General features: G+C 36.8%; 1 protein-coding gene across 1 annotated transcript; it reads left to right on the top strand.

The window, feature by feature from the left end:
- Positions 1 to 11,595: 11,595 nt before the first annotated feature.
- Positions 11,596 to 13,368, top strand: LOC145002792 (uncharacterized). The gene is made up of 2 exons (XM_078961988.1): positions 11,596 to 12,345; positions 12,718 to 13,368. Exons 1-2 carry the CDS (start codon positions 11,596 to 11,598, stop codon positions 13,366 to 13,368), a joined length of 1,401 nt encoding a protein of 466 aa, XP_078818114.1.
- Positions 13,369 to 14,040: the final 672 nt, after the last annotated feature.

Here is a 14,040-nt window from a genome sequence, read left to right as displayed (position 1 = left end):
TCGTGTTGGTGCTGAAGGGGCAGGAGTTGCCACTCGCTGCTGTTGCATGGCAAGTCTTTTGGATCGTTCGCGCTCCTTTTGAGTTCGGCGACTTCGTTTACTCCTCTCAGTTTTACAACTTCGTATGGTCATGACTGTTTCCCTTTGTTGGCTTCCTAGATTGATACATCAATCGGAATTTTGAATTCCTTCATTAATCATGATTGCGTTGCCAGCATTGAGGTGTACAAGGACAGTTGTCATGGCAGCTGTTACTGCGGATTGGAATGTAGCAGTAAGGTGTGGGGTGTCAAACCTAATATAGATCTATACACAACTATCACGTTCTCCCTACAAGAGACTCTGGATATAGCTACCAGGAATTTGGATCCTGCACTCGGACGTACAGGAAGAGAATGTCTCACAATTTAAGTTAACAAGTTTACGTGTGGTGTGCGTGAGTGTAAAACATTTCTGTGGGAATAAAACCTTCCGAAATGTGTTTGTTGTGTTAATGGAAACATAAACCATACCTATTATAGTTTATCCAAAACGTTTAAATATAATAGTTATAACTTTGTTTATTATGGTCAACTACTGTATTTGTGAAGGTAAAAACCCTTTTGTTTACCGATATGTATATATACCTTTTACTAAAGTAATGCAACATGCAATATAATAACTACTTAATTACCATACTTTTGTAGGTAAAAATGCATTTGTTTTCTAATGTGTGACTATATATTAAGACAAAGTGTCATCTATTTGCAAAAACATATATTCACATAAGGATATACACCTCGCTCAACATGTTACAAGGTGAAATGAAATTGATAGCATTTTTCTATTGTTAACATTTTCTTTCACTATTCTTAGAAACTTTATAGAAAAATCATCAAAGGTCCACATCAGAATCCGTAAATTCTGAGAGTTTTGGATATGAGTCTAGTTTGTTGATAATTTTTATTATGAATTTTAATGACCTCCAAGTTGTGTGAAAAAGTCCATAGTCACAGACTGGTCTAGATTGATGTTTGAAATGTTAGGCAGTTTTGTAAAAATCACCATAAATTGTAGAAAAATCGTATGGAGATGTGCAAGTAGTCATTTTAAAGCTAAGAACTGCAACTACATGCACCTAAAACAGTTTGAAAACAAAAATGTTTAGTTGACCAAAACAGTCCGTGAATGGAGTCCAATTTTTCTGATGTAAGATGTTAGAAATATTTAGTCGTGTTCTTGATGATTTAACTTGTATTCCCCCCCCCCCCCTTCTTAAACCTTAAGAAAAACATGAAAAGATAGGGGTATGAGCTCACCTTGAGTGATTTCAGTAGATGGATGATGGAGAAAAGAAATGTTCAACTCAAGAACACTTGAGAGGTGCTTCAAGATTTGATGATCTAACACAAATATGACGATGTTTGTGTAAGTAGTCTATGATTTGGATTAAAGATGGTAGAATATCTAAGTGTAGGAGGAAGATACTTACCAAATGTAGAAGAAAAGTTTGGAAACAAGCCTTGAATCTCGAAATCTTAGAGAGAGAGGGAGTGAGAGAAAATGAAGTTGTCACTTGGTGGAAAATGGAGTAATGTGAGGAGAGAGGAGGGTTTTCCAACTTTTGTTCAACATTATGGATGAAAAAGAATGGGAATAGGACAATGATTGACTAGGTATGGGTGAATAGTGACTAGGGGTTGTACTATGAAAGTATGGGGAGGTTGCTTGTGTCATACACTAAGGCAAAGTCAACACTCCACCCATAAATCTTACCTACTAGATTTTATTCATAGGCAAAGATTTTCCCCCAAAATATAATTAAAATATGAATTTTTGGGGTTTATTATGTTAAAATACAAGTTTGGGTGAAAATCCCATGTTAAAATCTTGAAAAACGGGATTAAAACGCTAAAAATATTGAAAACCAGGCAAAACACTAAAAATATTGGGGTTTAGAACCGAAAGTGGAAGGGAGGGCCGAGAGTAGAAGAGAAACCGAGAGAAGGGAAGGAAGGAACCGAAAGTAGGAAGAGGGAACCGAAGGTGCAAGGGGAGGGAGGTGAAGGCGAGGTTCGGCTGGGCGGTTAAAACCGAAAGCGAGGTTCGGTCTTCAGGCGATTTTGGTCTTCGGGGTTTCGGTTCTCAGTGTTTCGGTTCTCAGGGTCTCGGTTCTCGGTTGTTTCTCAGTTCCAAGGTCTCAGTTTCAGCTGCTGAGGTTTCGGCTCCTAAGAGGAGTTTCGGTTCAATAAAGCTGTTTTACTCGTTTTTACCCCGTTTCAAACCGTTTTTGACCCGGTTAAGGGTCGGGATGGTTTGAAAGACTATAAAAAGTTTAAGGAACTTTTGAGAGAGATTTGGGAGAGATTCCACATTCTTGGAGAGATTTCTCATACAAAGAGAGATTTGGGAGAGATTTCACATACATGGAGAGATTTGGGAGAGATTTGACATTCTTGGAGAGATTTCTCATACAGAGAGAGATTTGGGAGAGATTTCACATTCTTGGAGAGATTTCTCATACAGAGAGAGATTTGGGAGAGATTTCACATTCTTGGAGAGATTTCTCATACAGAGAGAGATTTGGGAGAGATTTCACATTTTTGGAGAGATTTCTCATACAGAGAGAGATTTGGGAGAGATTTCACATTCTTGGAGAGATTTCTCATACAAAGAGAGATTTGGAAGTGATTCTAAATAAAGAGACATAGAGTGAAAATGATTGAGAGAGGTTTCGTAAGTGACATTTGTGAGTGTTTGGCTCCGCAACGCAAGGTTCGTAAGCCCTGTTAAGCCATGTTTTAAGGTCCTACACACTCCCGATGAGTGTGCAATAGTGTTTTATTGCTTTGGTTCGATGTTTAGCATATTCACGGCTATGGAAATTCAAACATACGAATTTTCCAATTGATGTTTTCTCATAAAAATAGCGAGTTGTTTAGTAATTACATAACGTAAACCCTAGTCTACAAGGTTTAACTGAGGTGATTGGTTTGACTTGTTGACTTTATTTGACTTTGACTTGATTGGAATTTGACGGTTGCCACATCTAAAAGTTTAGTGACTAAATGAACACAATTTTAAAAGTTATGTGACTAAATGTGACAAAAACCAAAAGTTAAGTGACTAAATGAGCACAAAGCCAAAAGTTTGATGACCTTTTAAAACTTAAAAAAAGTTAAGTCACCAAATGAGCACAAAACCAAAAATTAAATGACCAAAAATGACATAAATCCTATATTTAACTATCATATTTCGTGTTCCGTCACTAACAAATATATATATATATATATATATATATATATATATATATATATATATATATATATATATATACATATATATATATATATATATATATATATATATATATATATATAGGAAGAAACATATTTGAAGATTGAATTGTGTCCTGATTTAAATCGACTCCTCTTTTTTATTCCCTTTTTTGTTTGTCTTCATCTAACGATACCATCAAAAAATGGTATTTGCAAGATGGTGTTAAATGTTCTTGAGGTATTGAATGAATGCCAATTGACATCAAGAACACATATTATAATTGTGTTCAACAAAAACCCAAAATCAACATCAAGATAGCCCTATAGAAAAAAGCAAGCACATAAAAGCTATATAAAAAAAACAGAAAATGGTAAAAAAAAATGAGGGAAAATGTAGAAAACAGTAACAAAAAACATACGCATCATTGAAATTAGTGAGAGAAACTTTCTTTTATATATATATATATATATATATATATATATATATATATATATATATATATATATATATATATTCAACACCATTGATCTTATATCTTCTTCCATATAATAAATTGAAAATAAAATAATGTTTGTGTTTGTGATTTTCAAATCAGAACAAAATAAACATGTAATTAGTGGTGGGGTTGACCAATTGATGATGTCATTAATAGATTTCCTAATTTTAATAGTAATTTTATTTTTGGTGAAATTTAATTGTCATTAATTGATTTATTAATTTTAAAAGTAATTTTATTTTTGGTGAGATTTAATTGTCATTAATAAATTTTCTAATTTTAAAAGTAATTTTATTTTTGGTAAGATTTAATTGTCATTAATAGTTTCTTAATATTAAAAGTAATTGACATTAATAGAATTTCATAAAATTGATGGACAAAAAAAAGAGGTTGACCAAATGATGATGTCAACATAACGATCTAAAGGTGGAAAAAATAGGAATGAAACACAATCAACGACTCTGATTGTTGAAAGTGATGTCACAAGGTTTCTCTTTTAATAATATTTAGAGATATCGGATAGAAGCAAGAGAAACCGAGAACAGGGGGCGACCGGAATGGAGCAACACAACAGTGGACGTCGGACTTCAATACTCGATAGTCGATCACTATTAACTGTAATGTCAATGTCGATTGTAGCTTGGGAGAAAAAAGACAAGAAGAGAATAACTATTGAGAGAGGGATACCGATGGTTGTATAGGGTTTTACAAAGTATAAAATATTAACATTTATATATAGAGTGACTGCTGTGTACTCGGACGAATTCGGATAGTCATATACGATTTTATGAGTATTGGGGGAATTCGACTAGTTACATACGGTTCTATTATATCATTAATTTATTATATGACGGTAAAATATTATATATATATATATATATATATATATATATATATATATATATATATATATATATATATATATATATATATATATATATATATATATATAGGGCCGGGCCGGATCAGTTGTCCCTTCTCCATTACCATCCCCGAACCCAATAAATTCCCAAATTTCAGATCCCGAAACCGCCCCAAACCCGATAAGAAATCCCCGAAACCTAGCCAAAAACTGCGGTTTTCGGTTTTCACTGTCGGTGTCGGGTTTTTTTTGCCATCCCTAGTTTTGAGTGCTTCAGTTGAGGGTATTCGACTTTGTTTCGCTATGTGGCTTCAAATCCTAAACACAATTACACTTCAAGAACTTGATGGCTAGCTTCCATGTAACATCTTCAAATATTGTAATAAATGGGTTATATCGCAAATATATGTTTTAATATCCGAATGTATCAGATAGTTTATCTAACTTTTTGGTGAAAAATACAATCCCACAATGCAGATGGTAACATAGAGCCGAGTATAATAATATTAAATATATTTAAACAATTTTATTTATTTTTAGAAATTGACATAGTCCACAACATTTTATAACATTTATGACCGCTTAGCATGTAATTCAATCTAAATGCTATTTAACATTTATCATGTTTTAGGTAATTATAAGCATAAATTTGAATAGATGTTAATAGGACATTTAGAAACTCAATCTTGTTCGCTAGCGCAAAAGACAAGAATCACTCCCTCGTCCTTATTATCATTTCAAAATTTCCTTAAAAAAAAAAAATCAAATAACAATAACAAATTTGAAATAGAAATTTAACGCAAAATAGAAATGAAATGACATAATAAGATTGAGAACACTAACAAGATGGGACTTTAGGCTCTCCTTGATCTCCAAACTATAAATGACATAAAAAAAAATGATAAAATCCCTTCTCACGGTCAGAATAATATAAAAAAAAAAAAAATACCCTAAAAATGTTTGCCTAACAAACATAGCAAAAAACGCATTCGAATGCTACTTAGGCATGTCATGTGGCCAAATATAAAAAGTATAAATAAGCTTCCATGTTGGAAATTATAAAGAGAATTTTGTAAGTTGGCAAGTTTTATCTATCTTACATTAGTAGGGGAAGAAACCTTTAGTGGGTTTATATATCATTTCTCATGACATGTCTTCAAAAGCTTTAGTGGATTAAAGGAATTGTCCAAACTCACGTGCGCGCCTAGCCTAGCCTAGCACTAGCCGACACCACAAAATGGCACGATTTAGGCGCCCTTGGTACATCGCACGACACATTGGTCGTTAGGAGTTGGGAACTTCTATTTTTGGCGAATTCGTGGATATAGCAACATAATACTCTGGAAGGGTAAGAAAACGGCTAGCTTGGAAAGCAAGTCGTCGCCCTAAGGTTTCCAAGGGCCGGTCCATGTGCTCTTTTCTGCCTTCTAGGGTTTTGATGCCTATAAATACAGCTCCCTAGGAGCCATAATTTATACTCACGAAAATTGAAAGCTCTCTCATTCTTTTTGTAATTTCTTCCCGGTTTCTTAGTATTCATTTTGCATTTATCGTTTTCCGTTGTTGTTGGAAACTCGGTAAATTTGCATTAAATCCTAGGATTTTATTCAGTTGTTTACAGCCGATAGAAGCGATGTAAAAACCTTTAAGGACAAGAGTTCGATCCGTACAGTTATTCAACAATCAAGATCCAAGATCAGCCGTCAACATGTTTGTTTTATATTATTGTCTTGTTTTAATTTTGTCTGATAACTGGGCACTTTCCTTCTACCTTTCTTACGATAAGATCTAATCGAGAAGGATTAATCTGGTTTTTGGGCAAAATTTAGAAAGCATATTTATAATAATTAGATCTATTATTCACAACTAATCGACATATAATTTTCAATATTATTTGTTAGTTTCCTTGCGTGTCGGTTGGTTCTGATATACAACAATCTTAAAGATTTTTAAATTGTTTATAAATCAACAGACTAATGGATACCCAAATCCCAATTGCTATCTCCACTACATGAACCAAGAGTTTGTCAAGCTCGACCAATTCGATAGTCAGAACCACCCCCGCTGGGCTGACAAGGTTAAGTTCATGCTTCATGTGCTGAAGCTCGCCTATGTTTTGGATTTAAAACTAGACCCAATTAATGTTGATCCAATACCCGAGGCGGGGAAAACTATGGATCCAATGATCGTCTCTGATCTTCATAGCAAAGGGATCTACGTAGAGAGTCTAAGGAACTATGTGTGAATCACATCAAGAACTCACTGTCTGATCGGCTCTATGATCTTTAAATGTCGGTCAAAGATTCGATAGAGCTATGGAGTGCTTTGGAACTCAAGTACAATGCACATGAGGAAGGTACCAACAAGTACCTAATTTCAAAGTACCTAGAGTTTCAAATGGCTGATGACAAACCTATCATAAAGAAAGTGCATGAACTCTAGGTAATGATCAACAAGTTGAACGCTCTCTCCATTTCGATAGCAGAACTCTTTCAAGTTGGTGAGATCATCACAAAACTGTCACCCTCGTGAAAAGACTTCTCTAAGAGAATGATGCACAAATCTGAGGACTACTCCTTGGATGATCTAATGAAACACCTTCGCATTAAGGAGAAAACTCGCATCAGGAACAAGCATTGTAAAGTCGGATCGAGTGCACCATGTATCAGCTGGGGGTTCTGGTTATATGTAATAACTTGTGTCAAAATATATATATATATATATATATATATATATATATATATATATATATATATATATATGTGTGTGTGTAATACATATTATTTGATTATATCAATTTAAAAGAAAGAGGATTAGTTCACAATTAATGGGTTAATTATATACAAATTATGAGGCTTGATGATCAAAACCGTCATTCTTCAATATGGCTTTAAATTCGAGCAAACGAGAGGACTCCTTCAGTTTTTGAGTTAGGCATTATATATAGCTCAAAAAATAGAGTGGAAACCCCACTAGAATTGCAAGAAACGACTGAGATTCGAAGGAGAAATTGGGTCTGGAAGTTGTTAAAGATTTTCGGAGTTCTTCTTGAAATTAAGGTATAACCACTCGATTTAAGCTTGATTAAGTTGCTTGATTAGGTTTGTTTGATTCTATTATGTGCTTTGGTTCCATATCACGTTTCTGTTGGGGCCAATAGTGATTCAATTGATAAAAAAATTAGAATGTTAAGTTCTTGAAAAAAAAAGTGAATAATGTCTTACCTAGGTGAATTACTGAAAATTGTTTATGGGTTTATGTTTATACGATATGGAGATAATTAGAAGTGATTTTACATATTTATTTGCCATTATATTGGGTTAAATCAAAAGCTTCAGTTTTTCTGTAAAAATGGTGGAAAAGAAACATTGAGGGGTTAAGAAGAAGAAGACGTCGGGGTGCTTGTTGGTATAACATTCAGAACTTTATTTACAACTTACAAATGGTTAATTTGTAACGTACAAAAGATGTCAAACATGTTTACCATATGTTTTCTTTTCTTTTGTTCAAATGTGTTAAGATTATGGAAATACCATTTTTTCGAAGAAATACATTATTTATTGTTATATCAAGTATTTTCCAATATTAACGATTAAAGGTGAAACCTTGTTATTTAATTATATATATATATATATATATATATATATATATATATATATATATATATATATATATATATATATATTTCGAGAAGGTTATTATAAACATCCTATTCAACATATTTAAATAACAATCATTATTTTGGTCGAATGAAACACGTGGATATCGGAACCAAAATGATCGCATAGGATGTTTTTCTTGAATTGTTGCCTTAGGAAAATTTGTTGGTGAAATGTAGGGTGCATGTAGCGTGTCAAGCTTTGGTTAAGACCTAAACGCGAAGAAGGTGAGTTTCGTGTGAATTTTGTGGTTGCTTGCATGAAAAGTTGATTCTAAATTATTTGCAATTATATGTTACCGTTCTTATTGCTATGAATATTTGTGTGAAATTTTTTGAATTATTTCATATAAAATGGTAAAAATGGTGGGTGACATATAGGGAACAGGTGTATTTACACGGTCTTATTATTAGTCGTCGTACAGGGTGTTAGTACGCGGCGGAGAGCTTACGCTCTGTTTATCTAGCCGTAAGCATATTTGTTGTGCCCGGCGGAGGGACTTGTTCCTTGGAAATGACAGTAGTTCCCTAATGTGTTATTAAGGGTGGAAAGAAATGAAAAGAATTATATTGATAAATTCTTGCATATTTTTTATTTTATTGACGTCAATATGCATGAAAACCACGAACTCACTAAGCCCTAGGCTTACCCATTAGAATCTTTAAATGCACGTAACCCAGGAAATAACTTAGCAAGTGGCAGCGGGAATGGAAAGGATAAAGTTCAGACTTGAAGAAGGCGACAAGTTTTGAGGAAGACGTAGCGTACCAACTGTTTAATTAAATTTCTATTTGCTTCCGCTATTATTATTAATAATTGCATTAGTATTTGAATCTTTATTTTTGGAAGTTTTGGGACTATGTTAAGTTATATTTATATTTGAAATTTAGGGCGTTACAAGTTGGTATCAGAGCATGGTTTAAGCAGATTAGCCGTTGTTTAAATGCCTAAGCTTAAACGGGAGGAGCGGTACATCGCCTAATTTGGAATGCGTCTCGTTTGTAGGTACTATGGGTCGTGGAAAGGTAGTTGTCGATGGTGGGGTGTCAGTTGAGGGTACTAGTGGGTTACTTCCTCACGAGAAGTTGAAGGTCGAGTTAGAGCTCTCTGACTCGGAAGGCAGTCTGGAACCAACGACCCCACTCAGCCTCTCTGAACGGGATGAAGAAGACGAGGATGTGGAATCCGAGGTGGAGCCCGAAGAAGATCTTGAGGAGGAGCCCGAAGAAGATCCTGAGGAGGAGCCCGAAGAAGACCCCGAGGAGGAACCCGAGGGAAATCACGTGGAGTACCATGTGGAACAAAGCTACGAAATGTTCCATATACCCTATGTGGAGTACACGCCAACTAGTCCTGGTACCTATTGGGAGCGACTTTATAAAGATGAAATGCCTCAGGCACAACTCGAGATTCACAGTTTGAAAAGAAAGATTAAAGAGATAGATGAACATAGGTCAAGGCTCGTACAGGAGAACCAAATAAGGGTTGATGTTGCTGAGAAAAGTAAACGTAAGATACGAAGGTTGGAACAAGAGGTGTTGGAGCTAAGGAAACCCACTATCACTAAGTTGTGGGAAGGGTTTGTGGCTTGGGCAAAACAAGCCAAGGCCGCGACTTATGGATTCCTAGATAAGGTGGTTGGAAGAGAACCACCTCAGGCCGAGGTGCTGGTCATTCAAAGTGGTCCCGAAGATCGAAAAGCTAAAAAGATAAGGAAGTACTTGAAGGAGGGAAAGAGAATATTGAAATATGATGACATCGTTTATAAAAATTAGGAAGTAGGAGTGCAATGATTTGTCTTTTTTTTTATTATTATTTCTCTTGGTTGTTAGCTTGAGTGACTTGATGTGAACAAGACATATGTCTATTTTTGAAGTTTTAATAATTTGGAATAAAATTTATGTTTGTTATACTTATTGTGTTATAAACATGAATATGTAGTTGATATGTCTTCACGAAGATCTGGGAGGTTCACTAGGGTCACTTCGGAGGAAGAGCGCATCCCAATTGGAGCTTATGTTAGAGCACCAAGATATTTCCAGAAACCCCACTGAACCCAAACGCTAGTCGTGGACGGGGCCAAGGAATAGGTAGAGGTAGGGGAAGAGGCTGAGGGCCTGTTACAGCACCAATACCTGTACAATCGGCCCATGGTAGCTCTGGATCCCACCGCGGTCAAGGTCGAGGTCATGGAAGGGGTCGTGCGGCAAACACGATCACTAGAGAGGAGTTGGCTAATGAGATTGCTCGAGCAATTCGAGACACCTTACCAGATGTAGTTGCTCAAGCACGAGAAGCGATAATGGGTGAGTATGAAGGTAACTTGGGTGGAGGTGAAGAGGACTACGAGTACAGTACACCAAATATGAGTCGTAAACCAAGTATTGCACAACCCACAAGGCATCATGGCAACCATGATCGGCGGGGTTGTAGTTACAAGACGTTCATGAACTGCAAGCCACCCATTTTTAACGGAGAAATTGATCCCATTTTGTCATCAACATGGATCATGGAGATTAAGGGAACGTTCGATACTAGCAAGTGTGCGGATGAGGACAAGGTGATTTATGCTGCGACAATGCTAAAAGGGGAGGCAATACATTGGTGGGGCATGGTGAAGGAGGTTCGGGCATGAGGTAGCCAAGAATATGTTATGGGATGAGTTCCTAAGAATTTTTAAAGAAAAGTTTTTCCCTCGTACAGCGGTTAAACAGTTGGAGGAATAATTTTAAAGGTTAGAGCAGGGGAGTATGACTATGCGAGAGTACACCACTAAGTTAACGGAGAAGGCTAGGTTTTCCAAATTTTATGTTTCTGTAGAAGAAAGAAGAGTGGCACGCTATATATGGGGATTGAGAACAACTATCCGTGAATTTGTGCAAATTCAAAAACCGGGTACTTTCCAGTCTGCTGTTGATGTTGCAGAAGGTCGCGAATGTGAGAAGAATCGTCCAGGTGAAAACAGGGCTTTGGGGAAAAGAAAATGGGATGGTACGAATAATGATTCGAAGAAAGGAAAGACTTCAGGGCAAGAACGTAAGGTTGATCAAATCTCTGGAGTAAAGCAATGTCCTGAATGAAACCGTTATCATAGGGGGGAGTGTAACATGAACTAGAAAGTTTGCTACAAGTGTGGGAAGCCAGGGCATATAGCTACAGAATGTAAGACATGAAGGGTATGTTACGGGTACGGTTCCCCTAAGCACATTAAGTCGGAATGTCCCCAGAGTAAAGGTAACAACAATCAAGGCAGGGTAACAGACAATCGGTCGACGAATAAAAAGGTTGACACTGGTAGACCAAAAGCTAGAGCTTTTCGCATGACGGCTCAGGAGGCTCAGGAAACCCCGGATGTGGTGACAGGTACTTTCCTAGTAAACTCAATTCATGCTATGGTGTTATTTGATTCTGGTGCAAATAGATCTTTTATGTCTACTACTTTTTGCAAAAACCTGGGTAGAAATGCAAAGACTCTAGAACATGCCTTAGAAATTGAAACTGCTGACGATCATTGGGTAGTAGTAAGGGAGGAAAATGATGATTGCTCTATCAAAATAGAAGGTAGTGTGCTACCGTTAAAACTATTACCTATAGCCCTAGGTGATTTTGATATTGTTATGGGGATGGATTGGTTGTCGAAAAACCAAGCGATTATAGATTGTGAAAATAGGATTGTTCAAGTTTGGGTGCCAGAAAAAGGAATGGTAAAGATTTACGGTGATCGGCGAATTAAGGACTCTATTTTGATATTAGTGACTAAGGCAACTCGTTATCTAAAGAAAGGGTTCCAAAGTTATTGGGCATATGTTCTCGATGCCAAGCAGGACAAGCCTGAAATAACACATATACTTGTTGTACGCGAGTTCCAAGATGTGTTCCCTGATGACCTAACTAGCTTGCCACCGGATAGGCAAGTGGAGTTTCGAATCGATCTTACCCTAGGAGTAGCACCGATAGCTCGTGCGCCCTATCGGTTAGCACCAACCGAAATGAAGGAGTTGATGGCTCAGTTGCAAGATTTGCTCGACAAGGGTTTTATTCGGCGCAGTACCTCACCGTGGGGTGCACCAGTACTATTCGTCAAGAAGAAGGATGGGACAATGCGAATGTGCATTGACTACAGGGAGTTAAACAAGGTGACTATAAAGAACCGGTATCCATTACCGAGAATTGATGACCTATTTCATCAACTCTAGGGGGTAAGTTACTTCTCAAAGATCGATTTGCGGTCGGGGTATCACCAGCTGAAAGTCAGAGAAGAAGATGTGTCGAAGACAACCTTTTGAACTAGGTACGGTCATTACGAGTTTTTAGTAATGCCATTTGGTTTGACCAATGCACCAGCTGCATTCATGGATCTGATGAACCAGGTGTGTAAGCCATACCTAGACAAGTTTGTAATTGTATTTATCAATGACATATTGATATACTCTAAAAGTAAGGCAGACCATGAGCAACATCTACGGCTAACACTTAGTCTATTGAGGAAAGAACAATTATTTGCCAAAATTTCAAAGTGCAAGTTTTGGCTTCGGGAAATCCAGTTTTTGGGATATGTTGTAAACGAACATGGTATCAAGGTGGACCCAGCAAAGATTGAGGTGATTCAAAAATGGGAACCACCAAGAACCCCATCAGAAGTTCGAAGTTTTCTTGGGTTGGCAGGATATTATCAAAGGTTTATACAAGACTTCTCGCGCATAGCTGCACCGCTAACTACCCTGACAAGGAAAAATGTGAAGTTCGAATGGAGGCCAGAGCAAGATAATGCCTTTAACGTCTTAAACGAAAAGCTTAGCGGTGCACCAGTATTATCTTTACCAGAAGGCAATGATGGCTTTGTTGTTTATAGTGATGCATCTAAGTTAGGCTTGGGGTGTGTTTTGATGCAAAACGGTAAGGTGATTGCTTATACCTCACGTCAGTTAAAGGTTCACGAGCGTAAATACCCAACGCATGATACAGAGTTGGCTACAATAGTGTTCGCTTTAAAGATTTGGAGACACTATTTGTATGGGACAAGGTGTCAGATCTTCACTGATCACAAGAGTTTGAAATACTTGTTCGATCAGAAAGATTTGAACATGAGATAGCAACGTTGGATGGAACTATTAAAAGATTATGACTGTGAGATATTGTACCATCCAGGGAAGGCAAATGTTGTAGCTGATGCACTAAGTCGTAAGGAAAGAATAGAGTCACCGAAGACTCGGATGATGAAGATTAGCATAACCACCAACTTATTAGATGGTTTGAGAAAGAATCAAGAGGAGGCATCGAAGGAAGAGAAATGGAAAAGTGAAAGGGTGGCGGGAGTAATACAATCATTAGAAAAGGATGGTTGTGGTTTGAAGTGTTTCCAAGGAAGGGTTTGGGTACCACGAGTGGGTGAAGTGCGTAACTTACTTCTCAAGGAAGCGCACATGTCAAAGTACTCAATCCATCCGGGAACAAACAAGATGTATCAAGACTTACGAAAATCTTACTGGTGGCCTGGTATGAAAAAGGATATAGCCTATTTTGTTGAAAGGTGTTTGACGTGCTTGAAGGTGAAGGCTGAACACCAAAGGCCATACGGTCAGTTACAGTTAATGGAGATTCCAGTGTGGAAATGGGATCACATCACAATGGACTTTGTGACCAAGTTACCAAGGACACCAAAAGGATATGACGCGATTTGGGTAGTTGTGGATAGATTAACTAAATCGGCACACTTCCTTCCGATTAAGGAGACATACCCGTTGGAGAGGTTAGCTAAATTGTAC

Source organism: Lactuca saligna, chromosome 6, assembly GCF_052625555.1.
Source record: "Lactuca saligna cultivar CGN05327 chromosome 6, ASM5262555v1, whole genome shotgun sequence".
NCBI classification, from domain to species: domain Eukaryota; kingdom Viridiplantae; phylum Streptophyta; class Magnoliopsida; order Asterales; family Asteraceae; genus Lactuca; species Lactuca saligna.
This window is presented reverse-complemented; position numbering and strand designations above follow the sequence as displayed.